The sequence below is a fragment of the Primulina tabacum genome, chromosome 18 (assembly GCF_025594145.1).
Source record: "Primulina tabacum isolate GXHZ01 chromosome 18, ASM2559414v2, whole genome shotgun sequence".
NCBI lineage: Eukaryota > Viridiplantae > Streptophyta > Magnoliopsida > Lamiales > Gesneriaceae > Primulina > Primulina tabacum.
The window spans coordinates 14,863,770-14,879,746 of NC_134567.1; the positions used below are offsets into that span (position 1 = coordinate 14,863,770).

General features: G+C 44.2%; 1 protein-coding gene across 1 annotated transcript; it reads left to right on the top strand.

The window, feature by feature from the left end:
* The first annotated feature begins 10,024 nt into the window (after positions 1 to 10,024).
* On the top strand, positions 10,025 to 15,913 carry LOC142532307 (uncharacterized). The gene is made up of 3 exons (XM_075638628.1): positions 10,025 to 10,505; positions 15,085 to 15,139; positions 15,709 to 15,913. Exons 1-3 carry the CDS (start codon positions 10,025 to 10,027, stop codon positions 15,911 to 15,913), a joined length of 741 nt encoding a protein of 246 aa, XP_075494743.1.
* Positions 15,914 to 15,977: the final 64 nt, after the last annotated feature.

Below are 15,977 nucleotides of genomic sequence, written 5' to 3' on the forward strand. Positions count from 1 at the left end.
TTCAGCTCTTGGAATCCACTCTGGCATTCATTGGACCACTCAAACTTCAAAGTCTTCCTCGTCAGATTGGTTAACGGCAGGGCAATCTTGAAGAAGTCTGAAATGAAACGACGATAATAACCCGCCAAACCGAGAAAATTGCGTACCTCTGATACAGTGGTAGGAATAGGCCATTTCTGAACTGCCTCTATCTTCACTGGATCAACTGCTATACCATCCTTCGAAACAACATGGCCTAAGAAAGAAATTTGCTCCAACCAGAATTCACATTTCTTCAGCTTAGCATACAACCTCTTCTCTCTCAACAACTGAAGAACAACTCTGAGGTGCTCTGCATGAAACTCTCTGGTCTTGGAATAAATCAATATGTCATCGATGAAAACAATGACAAATCTATCCAAATAAGGCTTGAACACTCGGTTCATAAGATCCATGAAGACTGAAGGAGCATTAGTCAGACCAAAAGACATCGCAAGGAACTCATAATGACCGTAGCTGGTCCGACTCCCTAACCTTCAACTGAGAATAGCCAGATCGCAGATCAATCTTCGAAAACACGGTAGCTCCTTGCAGCTGATCAAACAAGTCATCTATCCGTGGTAACGGATATTTATTCTTGATAGTCACCTTGTTGATCTCTCTATAATCAATACACAGCCGCAAAGTCCCATCTTTCTTCTTGACAAATAGAACCGGAGCTCCCCAAGGCGAAGAACTCGGCCGAATGAAACCTTTATCCAAAAGATCCTGCAACTGCGTCTTCAACTCCTTCATCTCTGTAGGGGCCATTCTGTACGGAGCCTTGGAAATAGGAACCGTACCTGGAACTAGGTCAATCACAAACTCCACATCTCTGTCCGGCGGTAAACCCGGCACATCATCCTCAAAAACATGAGAGAACTCTCTCACAACATCAATATCATCAATATTCAACTTCACAATTTTATCCACATCAACAATCGAAGCCAAAAACCCATCACAACCTCTAAACAACAACTTCTTAGCCTCAAGACACGAAATAAAAGGAAGGACCAGCGAAGTACCTGCACTGGCGAGCATACCTTCCTTATTGCCATCATCTGCAAATTTCACCATCTTAGCAACGCAATCAATCACTGCACGATAGGTTGATAGCCAATCCATGCCAAGTATAATATCAAACGCAACCATCGGGATAACAATCAAGTCGTCATAAACCACTCGCTCATCAATTTGAACAGAGCACGCATACACAATAGATGTCGGGCACAACACATCCCCCGAAGACAATACAACATTAAACTGGAGGGGAATAACAGAAGGAACTATCGGTGGTTTAGGACTCGGCTCTAACTTGCCTTTCCCCTTGAAACGATCCCTTCCTCTTTGATTCGAACCCTGGCCTCTCTGAGCAATGGCCTGCTGCCTCGCCTGTCTTTCCCTGGCAATGTCTTTCTCATCTTGTTCGGCCAACAAGGCCTTAGCTACAATCTCATTGAATGTCACAGCTTTGGACATATTGATGTCCCTTCTGATTTCTGCTCTAAGGCCTCTAATGAAATGAGCACCCTTGTCTTTGTCATTGGAGGCAATGTATGGGGCAAACAGACAGCCCTCCTCGAACTTTAGAATATACTCATCCACATTCATACCTTCTTGACGAAGTTCTAGAAACTCATTCACCTTCCGCGCTCGAAGTGCATCTGGGAAGTACTTTTCATAAAAGAGATCAGTGAACTCTGGCCACTTCAATGTCGAAACATCCACACTAACTTCGGTAGCATTCCACCAAATGCGTGCAGCCTTGACCAACATGAACACTGCACAACTGATTCTGTCTTTGTCTTCGTAGTTGAGATGATCAAAAATCGCCTCAAGTGCCTTGATCCACTCTACGGCCACTAACGGATCAGTGCTTCCTGCGAATTCAGGCGGATCCATCCTCTTGAAAGCAGTAAAGATCCCATCGGTTCCCACTGCCTGAGCCACTTGGCCTCTACCCTGTCCTCTACCTTGACCTGTACTTTGCATACGTAGCAACTGTTAAATCTGCTCACTATGGACCTTGGCTAGCTCTTTAAACAACTTGCCGAACTCATCGACAACTCTAGAGGAAGAACTATCCTCACCCTCTGCAGCCTTTCTCTTAGGAGGCATCTATTCCTACAATGTGCTCACACAATACATATCAATAGATAACAATGAATAGATGTAGAAGAAGACATACCCGGACCGTTGAAAGTAGACAAAGTCATATGCATTGGTCCGAAGAATTCCATATTGGGTATGCATATGACTCCGACCCACAATCAACGTCCCGGCCCATCGCTCTTATCTGCATCACATTAAATAACTGAAATGAGTATAAAACTCAGCAAGTGGAACTCTTACATAGCAATGGGTACATAGCATACTCTGAAAACATGGCTTTGAAATAAATAAATACCATCAACTCTTGAAGCATGAATAACATAGCATAATATAACAATAAGATGGTATTACTCTTTTCTCTGTTGGATTGATATCTATATAGTATCTCTGTCTCTGTACCTATATCCCATCGATATAAATCGATAACTCTGAGGGATATAAGCCTGTGGTCGTTGATCAACTAATTGCATGCAATCTATGACTATGTATCTATCAATCCATAAATCATTTGAACTCTCTCTTGGGCATTTAAACAAACACTTTGCATACTCTTTCTTTTGTAATCCCTTTTTCACAATTGAGACATTTAATTGCCTCTAATACTCAACCAAGTATGTCAATACATAATATGAATCAAATGGAAGGGAACAACATGATAAAACCATTGAAACACCATACATATACTATCATGTGAGCACAAGGAATGAAATTCCACTTATAACACTTGGATCACTTGATTCTATTCTCTTGGTACAATTCCTACAACAATAAACCATGTATTGAATCATCAACATCTCAATAACCACAAACCCATACCATAAAACCCATAAAACCAACACAATCAATAATCCCATATAACCCCCAACACCAAAAACCAAGAAATAACCAAAGCCACAAGCTTACCTTAGCTTCTTGAACCCAAAATAACCTTGTTCTAACTCCGAATTGAAGATTAATTGCTTGATTGAAAGAAAGGATAAAAAGAAAATGAAGAACACTACTTGGAAACGCTGGAGTAGAGAAAAGAAGAGAAGGGAAATGATAGAAATGAGAGTTTCAATCGGTTTTTATGCCTAAATCCACCCAAAACACGCTTTATACTGTGATGGGCGCTCAGGCGGTCATAAATTACCGCTCGGGCGCCGACGATTCTGCCCAAAATCCAAAGTTCCTGAAGTAGTGGCGCTTGGGCGGTCATAAATTACCGCTCGGGCGCCGCTCTGCGCACCGCCACGCTAAATATCGCTTCAGAAACGCCTCTTCCCTTCTGAATTAGAAAAATTTCTAGCCCTATGTCTTTCCTTGAATCTCTCCAAATTTCAGATCATTTGGAGGTCTGAGTAAAAAGTTATGCTAAATCTCCCAACATGTGCCACTGGAGGAATGAAGAAACGCACGACACACTTCGTGGCTCTTTTGGCTTATCTTCCACAATGATTTGAATAAAACTCAAAATAAGAAAGTTACACCTCTATGTCTTATCTAATCACTCACATTGGCCTCATACCAATTGGCTCAACATACGAATGATCATGAATTTAATCGTAACGCCGCTACAATAGCACTACACATCATCTATAACCAACCATACTATAAATCCTAAATCGAAACTCTGAACATCCAAACTATATTTAAACTTGACCAAGTAGTCAATAAACATACGAAAACTTAAACCGTACCGTACACCAAGTTTGGCTATTACAGTACTGAAGTCGGATTAAAAATCAGATAAACGGATCGAAATATAAAGGCGTAAGGGGTTTTCTTCTACTTTCCTGAAGATTTTCTCGTTCCTTTCCTTTCTTTTTTTCTGAAGAATGACATATATATGTATATATACATATCCTACTTGCATGTTCAAGAAACATTTCTTATTTTCACACCTTTCAGGCGGCGCTCGGGCGGTCAAGGATTACCGCCCGCGTGCGGAATGTTCTGCCCGATCACTTATCTTTATATGCATTGGCGCTCGTGCGGTCACAAACTACCGCTCGGGCGCCAGACTTTCTGTCTGAAACATGTTCCTGTTGAACATTGGCGCTCGGGCAGCCCTTTTCTACCGCTCGGGCGCCAATAGTTCTGTACAAAATATACATAAATCACATGCTTCACCCAATCTAGTCTCGGAATGGTCTGTCTATAATCATATCAATTCAAAATCAATAATCTCATATTAACAGAATCAAAATCTCGGGCATTACATCTCTCCCCCCCTAAGATACGATTTCGTCCCCGAAATCACAGGCAATCAAATCATATATGAAAGAAATGTAACAGAAGCTAAATAGAACTCACATCAGTGAAATAACTCTGGGAATCTCTGCCTCATATCAGACTCAGTCTCCCAGGTAGCTTCTTTGATGCCATGACGACTCCACTGAACTTTCACAAGGGAAATAGTCTTCGTTCTGAGCTGTATTTCTTTTCGATCGAGAATCTGGATCGGTTTTTCGAAATAACTCAATGTCTCGTCCAATTCGGCCTCGTCTGGCTGAATAACATGTGAGGCATCAGAAAGATATTTCCTCAATAATGATACATGAAAGACATCATGTATCCCATATAAAGAAGGCGGTAATGCGAGTCGATAGGCACGATCTCCTATCTTCTCGAGAATCTCATACGGCCCAATATAGCGTGGAGACAACTTCCCTTTCTTGCCAAATCTGACAACTCCTCTGAAAGGTGAAATCTTCAAGAGTTTTCGGGACATTTTCATTAGGCCAGTTAATTATTTTACGTGCATGAAAACAGAAAATACTTATTTTTGAGATTTATGCGATATGGATTGTGGTTCATTCACTATGTGGGAGTGTTATATTTATACGGTCGCCAGTGACCGCTCAGTTCAGTTTGGTACCACCCGGTCGCCAGTGACCGGCCATCTCAGTTCAGTTTCAGCCTCCCCGGTAGTCAGTTACCGATCAGTTCAGCTTAGTGCAGTGGCCACAGGCGTAAAACATAATCTCGACCGAAGATTTTATCAGTTATTTCAGTACAGGCTCCAAGGAGCAAACATTTTTTTTGTGATTATCAGTTCAGTTATGCACGTATTATAATTGCTCAGTACAGAGTATTTTCAGCATGCCTCATGACATGATATTTTATCCCATGCATATTTTACTTCAGATTTTACTCGTTACCTGCGATATATGCATGTTGAGTCTTTAGGCTCACTAGACTTGATTGTTGTAGGTACTGTTGAGGCCAGGGCCGAGGGCGGGGACCAGTGAGCTAGCTTGGGTCGGCAGTAGTGGCACCCGAGGACCTCAGAGCAGCAGTCGTTATTTTATTCCGCAAACATTTTATCAGTCGTTGGATATTTTTAAATTGTGATCTTTGGCAAACTTTATTTTCTTCCGCTGCAATATTTTGAAATATTGAACTTGATTCACCAGTGATTTTATGAATGAGGCCACTTAAGTTCTTTTAAAAAGAAAATTTTTAATTTTCCGCAAATTTTCAAGCAAGGAGTTTTAGGGCCTTTTGCAGTTGGTATCAAAGCGGTGGTTCTGTATAGGGTTTCACTACTACTGACCGCGAGAAGCTCACAAAGCCACGTCTTCGGTCTGTAAGTTTTTCAGTTCAGCATTTTGCTCAGCATTTTAGTTAAAGCATGAATTATTTTGTCAGCATGCTTCAAGATTTTCAGTATTTCAGTGTTCATTTAAAATAAATTATGGAATTATGCATGTTAGTTACGTATGGGTTATGTTGGAACAGTATGCCCCCTAGACGCATTTTAGAGCGCAACAGAGAGGAGGAGCCTCGCCGAGAGGACAGGGAGGAGCGTAGACCGGAGGGAGACCTACCACCTCCTCCACCGCCCCCACCGGACATGAGTACCCAGATGTTAGCTGGGATGGCACAGTTCTTCGCACTGTTTGCGGGGGGCAATGCCACAGCCATAGCCGCAGCCGCAGCCAGGCCGACAGGGCCCGAGGCTGTTTATGAGCGATTCATGAAGATGCGCCTGAAAGAATTCTCTGGGACATCTGACCCCATGGTTGCCGAGGGATGGATCAAATCCCTCGAGGTTATCTTCGATTTTATGGAGCTGGGAGACGCAGACCGAGTCCGATGTGCCACCTACCTGTTCACTGGAGACGCCCGCTTATGGTGGGAAGGAGCTTCGGTAGCCCTGACATTGGCTACACTTTCTTGGACCCGCTTTACGGAGGTTTTCTACTCCAAGTATTTTGCTGAGGAGGTTCGCACCAGGATGACCACCGAGTTCATGAGTCTGAGACAGGGGGATATGACGGTTACGGAGTTTATCCGTAAGTTCGAGAGGGGCTGTCACTTTGTGCCCCTGATAGCGAATGATGCCAGAGCCAAGCTAATGCACTTCCTGGTGGGTTTACGGCCGATCTTGCGCCGGGATGTTAGGGTATCTGACCCTGCTACTTATGAGATTGCTGTCTCCAAGGCCTTAGCCGCAGAGCAAGATCTGCGGGATATCGAGAGGGATCGCCAGAGCAAGCACCCAGTCCAGGCACCGCACCGCCCTCCTTCTCATCAGCATCAGCAGCAGAATAAGAGGCCTTTTCATGGACCGCCCAGGAACCGAGGCCAGCAGCAGCAGCAGCGGGGACGCCCAGCCCCGAGAACTCAGGAGCACCCAGTCTGTCCCAGGTGCTCACGTCGCCATCCTGGAGCATGTATGGCTGGCTCAGGAAAGTGTTTTAAGTGTGGCAGTCCAGACCACATGTTGCTGCAGTGCCCTCAGAGGAATCTGCCTACCCAAGCCAGAGTTTTTGCTCTCCATGCCGCGGAAACCAACCCGGAGACTATGTTGTTGACAGGTACCTTTAAACTTTAAGTTATTTTTCGAATTTCAGCATTTTGGGAATCGGGATTTAGATTTTTGAACTTAGAACTGTTATAGGATTGCATGCTCTACTCAGATTTATTTCGGGGGAATTAAGCTAGAGGAACCTTTACCTTTGCATGTCTATAAGTTTAGATCTTGTAGTGGGATTCAACTTAGAGTTCCGATCTTTCAGGGAGAATTTTTATATCTGGTTCCGCTACCAAGGCCTTGATAGATTCAGGGGCCACTCACTCGTTTATTTCGGAGGTCTTTGCAAACTTCCTCAAGATCCAGACCATTGGGCTAGATACAGCCTTTTCAGTAGTGTTGCCGTCAGGCGAGGAGATGGCAGCTACCAATGTTATCCGAGATATAGACCTTGAGTTGCACGGTAATCTTGTTTATGCGGATCTGATCGTGCTACCGATGCCGGAATTTGACATCATCCTAGGGATGGACTGGCTATTGAGGAACAGAGTGTTGATAGACTTCCAGCGGAGATCTGTTCTTGTCCGACCGCCTGGAATGGAGCAGTTTTTATTTGAGCCGGACAGGTACTTTCCTTTACCGCGCATTATTCCTTATATTCAGTCTAGGAAGCTCATTCATAGAGGGTGTCGGGCATTTCTAGCGACCTTTTTATCTGTCCCCGAGGAACCCAGCCAGTCAGCCTCAGATGTTCCGATTGTCAGAGATTTCCTAGACGTTTTTCCCGAAGACGTCTCTGGTATGCCACCCGAGAGAGAGGTGGATTTTTCCATCGAGCTTATGCCAGGTACGGCTCCGATATCCAAAGCGTCGTACCGACTAGCACCGACAAAGATGGCAGAGCTTAAGAAGCAGATTCAGGAACTTCTCGACAAGGAGTTCATTCGCCCGAGCTTTTCACCATGGGGCGCGCCAGTCTTATTTGTGAAAAAGAAGGATGGCACGATGAGGCTTTGCATTGACTACCGGGAGTTGAACAGGGATACAGTGAAGAATAAATACCCACTGCCGAGGATTGAGGATCTGTTTGAACAGTTGCAGGGAGCTTCGATTTTCTCCAAGATAGATCTGCGTTCTGGTTATCACCAGTTGAGGGTGAGAGATGCTGATGTTTCGAAGACAGCTTTCAGGACTCGTTATGGTCACTACGAGTTCCTTGTGATGCCGTTCGGTCTGACGAATGCCCCAGCGATCTTCATGGATCTAATGAATCGCGTATTTCAGCCGTACCTCGACCAGTTTGTGATAGTGTTCATAGATGACATTCTCGACTACTCCAAGAGTCGGGAGGAGCACAGCAGACATCTGACCACAGTGTTGCAGACATTGCAGAAGCATAAATTATTCGCAAAGTTCAGTAAGTGCGAATTCTTGTTAGAGAAGGTGGCGTTCTTGGGCCACATTGTTTCTAGCATTGGTATTGAGGTAGACCCCGCAAAAGTTGTAGCAGTCAGAGATTGGGTTGTGCCTCAGAATGCATCCGAGATCCGCAGTTTCCTTGGGCTAGCAGGATATTACACAAAATTCATCCAGGGATTCTCCTCTATCGCCGTTCCACTCACAGCACTGACAAAGAAAAATGTGAAGTTTGTGTGGAGCGAGAAATGTCAAAAGAGCTTCGATACTTTGAAGCAAGCTCTTATTTCAGCACCAGTTTTGGCCATGCCATCAGGGCCCGGCGAGTTTGTCCTTTATACCGATGCTTCGAAGCTTGGTTTAGGTGCAGTTTTGATGCAGCATGGGAGAGTGATAGCGTATGCTTCTCGACAGCTAAAAATCCATGAGAAGAATTACCCTAGCCATGATCTGGAGTTAGCGGCCGTAGTTTTTGCTTTGAAGATTTGGAGGCACTATCTGTATGGAGAGAAGTGCCAGATCTTTACCGACCACAAGAGCCTCAAGTATTTCTTTACGCAGAAGGAGCTGAACATGCGTCAGAGGCGTTGGTTGGAGCTTGTGAAAGACTACGATTGTGACATTAGCTACCACCCGGGTAAAGCTAATGTAGTTGCGGATGCTTTGAGCAGAAAATTCGCAGTGATGGCTCATTTGACGATGCAGAAACCTCTTCAGATTGAGATGCAGAGGTTTGATCTTGAGACTTACCCTCGAGGTAGATTTCCTCGTTTATCTACCTTGACTATCCAGTCCTCTCTTATTGACCGTATTCACAGTGGTCAGGTCGCAGATGAGCAATTGGCACGGTGGAAGAAGAGAGATGAAGCCAAGGGCAGTGTCTTGTATTCAGTCAGTGATGGTATTGTGAGATACCAAGACAGGATGTGGGTTCCTAGCAGTGGTTCTATCCGAGCAGATATTCTATTAGAGGCCCACATGTCCCCGTACTCCATTCACCCTGGGAGTACGAAGATGTACAAGGATCTGCAGCTATTGTATTGGTGGCCAGGGATGAAGAAGGACATCAGGCGATTTGTGTCCGAGTGTCTGACTTGCCAGTTAGTGAAGGCCAAGCATCAGAGACCAGCAGGTTTGCTCAAGCCTCTCCCTATTCCCGAGTGGAAGTGGGAGAATGTTACCATGGATTTTGTGACCGGATTGCCGAAGTCAGCTAGGGGATCGAATGCTATTTGGGTGATTGTAGATCGTCTTACCAAATCAGCGCACTTCTTGCCTATTAAGACGACTTTCACCATGATTCAGTATGCAGAGCTGTATATCCGAGAGATAATCCGACTCCATGGTATTCCGGTTTCGATCGTATCCGACAGAGATCCGAGATTCACTTCCTCATTTTGGAAGAGCTTGCATTCGACTTTGGGTACGAAGTTGCTGTTTAGCATAGCTTTCCATCCGCAGACAGATGGACAGTCGGAGCGAGTTATTCAGATTTTGGAGGATCTTCTTCGCGCTTGCTTCATTGATTTCTCAAGGAGTTGGGTGTCGAACTTGCCACTGGTTGAGTTCACCTACAACAACAGCTTCCAGTCTTCTATTGGTATGGCTCCGTATGAAGCACTGTATGGCCGCAAGTGCAGATCTCCTGTTCAGTGGGATGAAGTAGGAGAGAGAGCAGAGTTGGGTCTAGAGATTGTTCAGCAAGCAGTAGATGTAGTAGTCAAGATCCGTGATAGGATGAGGACTGCTCAGAGCCGACAGAAGAGTTATGCCGATAAGCGGAGGAGAGACTTAGAGTTTGCAGTGGGCGATCATGTCTTCGTGAAAGTGGCACCTATGAAGGGTGTCATGAGATTTGGCAAGAAAGGGAAGCTCAGTCCGAGATTCATTGGACCGTTTGAGATCCTCGACAGAGTTGGGACGCTAGCGTATCGTGTGGCTCTTCCGCCGAATCTGGCCGGAGTACACAATGTCTTTCACGTCTCCATGCTGAGGAAGTATATGGCAAATCCTTCGCATGTGCTGAATTTCGAGCCGTTGCAGCTTACTCCAAACTTATCTTATGAGGAGAGACCCGTGCAGATCCTAGACAGGCAGGAGAAGAAGCTTCGGAACAAGCTGGTTAAGCGAGTCAAGGTCAAATGGCTCAACCATTCTGAGGAGGAAGCTACGTGGGAGTCTGAGTCAGAGATGAGGGAGCGTTACCCCGAGTTATTCGGTGAGTTCTAATTTCGAGGACGAAATTTATTTCAAGGGGGGAAGAATTGTAGAACCCGTAAATCAGTAGACGTATAAGCCATGCATAATTCTAAATTTTTTGAAATTTAATTGACTTCATTGCATGATTATTTTAAATGCATTTATTCGAAGTTAATTATTTTATTATTTCAGTTCAGTAGTTTGATTTTTAGCATTTCAGTTATTTCAGTGAGGCCGGACCGGAGTTGGAGTTTTGAGATAGAATTTAAGATTCGAGAAATATTTCCAGAAGTTAATTTAGCTAGCAACCAAGTTCATTTAAGTTAGTAAGGGAGGTTTGAGGATTTAATTTAATTATTTGAGGTGATTAAGAAATGAACTCATTTAAGTTATTTAATTAAGGGGTTAGCTCACTAAATTAATTAAAGGATTAGTAGGCTTCTAAGGATTATTAGTTGACTAGATAATCAACATCTCCCCTTCTTTTTTTAGCAAATTTCGGCCACCCCATTAGTGTGTCAACTATGTTATGCCAACTCACTTTTGACCCTTTCCTTGCCATCTATTAGCATGTTAATCTTTCCATTTAATGACCACCCTTAATTAATTAATTAGTGGACATATCCTAGTCTAGAATCAAGAGAGGATTCGGCCACTACCTCCTAGAAGCATCCACCAACTCATTTGATATCAAACCATAATTCAAAATTCAAATTTGGGAAGACTTGGTCTTGATATGATCCTATTATTGTGCACCCTTCTCCTCACCTTCATAACCATCACTCCCCCTCCACCTCCACCAAAAATAAGACCCCTTTTCAGAGGTAAAAGTCGTGAGCCATAGCTAGGGAGTAAGGCAAGAAATCGAGAGCCAAGAAAGGTGGAGAAGCAAGCCACTCCCTCTCCTCCGCGCCGTCTCGTCTCTTCTTTTCGTTTTCATTTCAAACGATAACCAGGCATGTCTAGATTCTTTCTAAACCTCAATCAAGTCATATTATCATTTATTTTCAGTACATGATCATGTTTATTCAAGCAAAAATCGAGATCCATGTCCAAACATTTTGAAACAACACATGCAGAATTTCGGCTCTTCATGGCAGCTTCACGTTTTCTTTTAGTTTTGATGGTTTCAGGTTGTGGTTCGACCCCAGGCTCCCAAGGCGGCTTATATACATGTATTAGGATGCACTAGGACCATGTTGGTCCATTCAAACCAGCCCCATGCTTGCTGGAAATTCAGAATGACAGCAAGTTCCCATAGGCGCAGATTTGTGTTTCGAAATTTCAGTTTTGTGTCAAGGGGTGTGGATCTGATCTTGGCTGCCCCAAGGGCCTATAGCCATGGTTAGATCACTTCCCTAGAAAGTCTAAGACGTGACTAAGTCACCCTTTTGGTGGCTTGGTCCATGGCCCCTCGGTTTTTAATCAAAACATCAAAACAGCCCCTTCCCCATTCGGCTTCTTCATTTGTTCAGCATATGGTTTCGGTTTTTTGTTGCTTGGTATGGATCTTGGTTGGCCTATGGCCCATAGACACGGTTCATACCATGCCCCTATATGTCTAGATCGTACCATGGTCAATCAAATGGCCACTGGAACGACGCAAGACATCGATCTAAGCAAAACACTACACACGCATGCACGTTGGTTCTCGGTTGGAGTTTCGGTTCAGTTATGGTGTGACGCGGATTGTGGCTGGCCTAGGGCCCTTAGCCATGGTTCAAATCATTCCTTGGGATGTTGGTAAGAGTCTCTGGTTGGTGGTTCACGCCCGTAATGGCCGATAGTCTCGAAACCAACGCAAGTCTTGTAGTTGCGCAGCTGCTGGAAATTACAGCAAGTTGCTGTGTCGGTTCAGAGGCTCGTTCGAGTCCTCGGTCAGCTTTTAGCCCATGGCCTTAGACTAAACAGTGCTTCATTGAGTTGGGAAGGTCATTTTTTTGACCGTTTGTGATTCGGATCATTTTTGAGGTCGTACGAGAATTTACGGTGCGATGTGCCAAATTGACTTTCGAAAGAGCGTTTCGTGTTTTGGCCTCCATTTCACCTAGATTTCGACCCTATCATTTTAGGAGCATTATTTTATGATTTTTCAGCGTATTTTAATCATGACTATATGTCGGTTCGGTGTCGATTCAGGTTGTCTCGGAGTCATGATTAAATGCGAAGTCATTAGGCATCATAGTCGCATCTTTTGAACGTAAATTGCATAGTTGGTCAAGTTTAATCTATTGCATATTTTTCATGGCACAGTTAGGTTGCAGCGAGCCTGGAGACGATCCAATCCAATCCAGTTGGTAAAATTTCGGGACATTTTCATTAGGCCAGTTAATTATTTTACGTGCATGAAAACAGAAAATACTTATTTTTGAGATTTATGCGATATGGCTTGTGGTTCATTCACTATGTGGGAGTGTTATATTTATACGGTCGCCAGTGACCGTTCAGTTCAATTTGGTACCACCCGGCCGCCAGTGACCGGCCAGCTCAGTTCAGTTTCAGCCTCCCCGGTAGTCAGTTACCGATCAGTTCAGCTTAGTGCAGTGGCCACAGGCGTAAAACATAATCTCGACAGAAAATTTTATCAGTTATTTCAGTACAGGCTCCAAGGAGCAAACATTTTTTTTGTGATTATCAGTTCAGTTATGCACGTATTATAATTGCTCAGTACAGAGTATTTTTAGTATGCCTCATGACATGATATTTTATCCCATGCATATTTTACTTCAGATTTTACTCGTTACCTGCGATATATGCATGCTGAGTCTTTAGGCTCACTAGACTTGATTGTTGTAGGTACTGTTGAGGTCAGGGCCGAGGGCGGGGACCAGTGAGCTAGCTTGGGTCGGCAGTAGTGGCACCCGAGGACCTCAGAGCAGCAGTCGTTATTTTATTCCGCAAACATTTTATCAGTCGTTGGATATTTTTAAATTGTGATTTTTGGCAAACTTTATTTTCTTCCGCTGCAATATTTTGAAATATTGAATTTGATTCACCAGTGATTTTATGAATGAGGCCACTTAAGTTCTTTTAAAAAGAAAATTTTTAATTTTTCGCAAATTATCAAGCAAGGAGTTTTAGGGCCTTTTGCACATAGACTTCCGACAGATATCGATATATATGTCCTACCGCCCAGTGGTAAAACGTTTATTTTTTAGGCAGTCAGATACAAACAAATGCTGGACATCATTTCCTGCATGTGTGCGAGGAATCTCATGAAGAAGGGCTACCAGGCGTTTTTGGCCAGTGTTGTATTAGTGTCAGAGCCAGCAAGTCAGAGGCTAGAGGACATTGATGAGTCCAGACATTTCCCAGTGCTTTCCTTGACAATGTTTCTAGCATTCCACCAGACAGAGAGGTGGATTTTTCTATCGAGCTTATGCTAGGTACCATGCCTATTTCTATGGCGCCCTATATACTAGCACCTGCAGAGATGGAGTTGAAAGATCAGATACAGGATTTTCTAGATAAGAGTTTCATTCGCCCTATCTTTTCTCCATGGGGTGCCCCGGTACTTTTTGTGAAGAAGAAAGATGGCAGCATGCGGCTATGTATTGACTAAAGAGAGCTAAACAGAGTCATAATCAAGAACAAGTATCCATTGCCGAGGATCGAGGATATGTTTGATCAGCTTCAGGGAGAATCAGTATTCTCAAAGTTAGATATCCGATCCGGATACCATCAGCTGAAGGTGAGAGAGTCTGACGTGCATAAGACAGCCTTCCGGATGCGTTATGAGCACTATGACTTTATGGTGATGCCCTTCGGTTTGACGAACGCGCCAGCGATCTTCATGGATCTCATGAATCGCGTGTTTCTGTCATATTTTGATCACTTTTTTATAGTTTTTATAGTTGACATACTGATTTATTCAAGGAGCACAGTTAGCATCTGAGGACAGTACTGCAGACTCTACATGCTAGACGGCTGTATGCCAAGTTCAGTAAGTGGGAGTTCTGACTTGACAGAGTGGCAATCTTGGTCCACATTGTATCTTGGGATGGTATAGAGGTCGACCCAAGTAAATTTGAGGCAGTCAGAGATTGGCCAGTGCCTAAGAGCGTGACAGAGATCCGTAGCTTCTTGGGATTGGCTGGTATTACAAGAAGTTTATTTAGGGCTTCTCTTCTATTTCGGTGCTTATCACCGCCTTGACGAAGAAGAATGCCAAGTTTATCCGGGAATCTGAGTCCCAGGAGAGCTTTGACAGGTTGAAGTAGGCGTTGACCACTGCACCAGTTCTAACTACGCCATCAGGGCAAGGATGGTTCGTGGTTTACGCAGATGCTTCGAAGCTCAGTCTGGGCAGAGTTCTGATGCAGCACAAAAAAGTTGTAGCATATATGCCCCGATAGTTTAATATCCATGAGAAGAGTTATCTGACTCATGACCTTGAGCTAGCAGCAGTGGTTTTCGCCCTGAAGATCTGGAGACATTATCCGTATGGAGAGAGGTTCAGGATTTTCACTGACCTCAAGAGCCTGTAGTACTTCTTCACCCAGAAAGAGTTGAATATGAGACAGCGGAGGTGGCTAGAGTTAGTGAAGGATTATGACTATACATTAGCTATCATTCGTGTAAGGCTAATGTGGTTGCAGATGCCCTGAGCAGGAAGCACGCAGCGATTGCTCATTTGTCGGTACAGAGACCGCTGTAAGCGGAGATTCAGATATTCAAGTTTGCAGTTTATGCCAGGGGCGATGCCCCAAATCTAGCTACTCTGACAGTGCAGCCGACTTTGAGAGACAGAATACGGGTAGGGCAGACTTCTGACGAACAGTTGCACAAGTGGAGACAAAGGGATTAGACTAAGTGCCGGAGACTTTATACAGTTGTGGATGGCATAGTCAGATACAGGGACCGACTGTGTGTTCCTGACAAGGATTGAATGAGAGAAGATAACTTGAGCAAGGCCCACAGCACCCCGTACTCCATCCATCCAGGGAGTACGAAGATGTATAAGGATCTTCAGTCTCTTTGTTGGTGGCCGGGCATGAAGCGGGATATTTTGCGATTTGACTCCGAGTGTTTGACATGTCAGCAGGTCAAGGCAGAGCATCAGAGACCAACAGAGAAGTTGAGACCACTCCATATTTCCGAGTGAAAATTGGAGAACATCACCATGCATTTCGTGACAGAGCTTCCGAGGACGAATGGAGGGTATAATGCCATTTGGGTGATCGTTGACGGCTCACTAAATCATCACACTTTTTATCGATCAGGAATACTTACACCATGAGTCAGTATGCAGAGTTGTACATCAGAGAGATAGTCAGACTGCATGGAATTCCAGTGTCAGATAAGGTTCCAAGTTTCACGTCTGCGTTCTTGAAGAGTCTACATCATGCATTGGGTACTAAGCTGCTATTCGGTACTGCTTTCCGTACTCAGACTGACGGACAGTTAGAGAGTCTTATTCACTTTTGAAATACCTACTCAGAGCTTGCATGATCGACTTCTAGCTCAACTGGGAGCCGAAGTTACCTCTTGT

Bases quoted from the DNA above. Each gene is read 5' to 3' on its own strand.
- LOC142532307 (XM_075638628.1), top strand. From the start codon at position 10,025: ATGAGGACTGCTCAGAGCCGACAGAAGAGTTATGCCGATAAGCGGAGG. The intron at 10,506-15,084 runs GTGAGTTCTAAT...ATGTGGTTGCAG, and splicing joins GCGTTACCCCGAGTTATTCG to ATGCCCTGAGCAGGAAGCAC. The intron at 15,140-15,708 runs GTAAGCGGAGAT...TTTATCGATCAG, and splicing joins TTGTCGGTACAGAGACCGCT to GAATACTTACACCATGAGTC.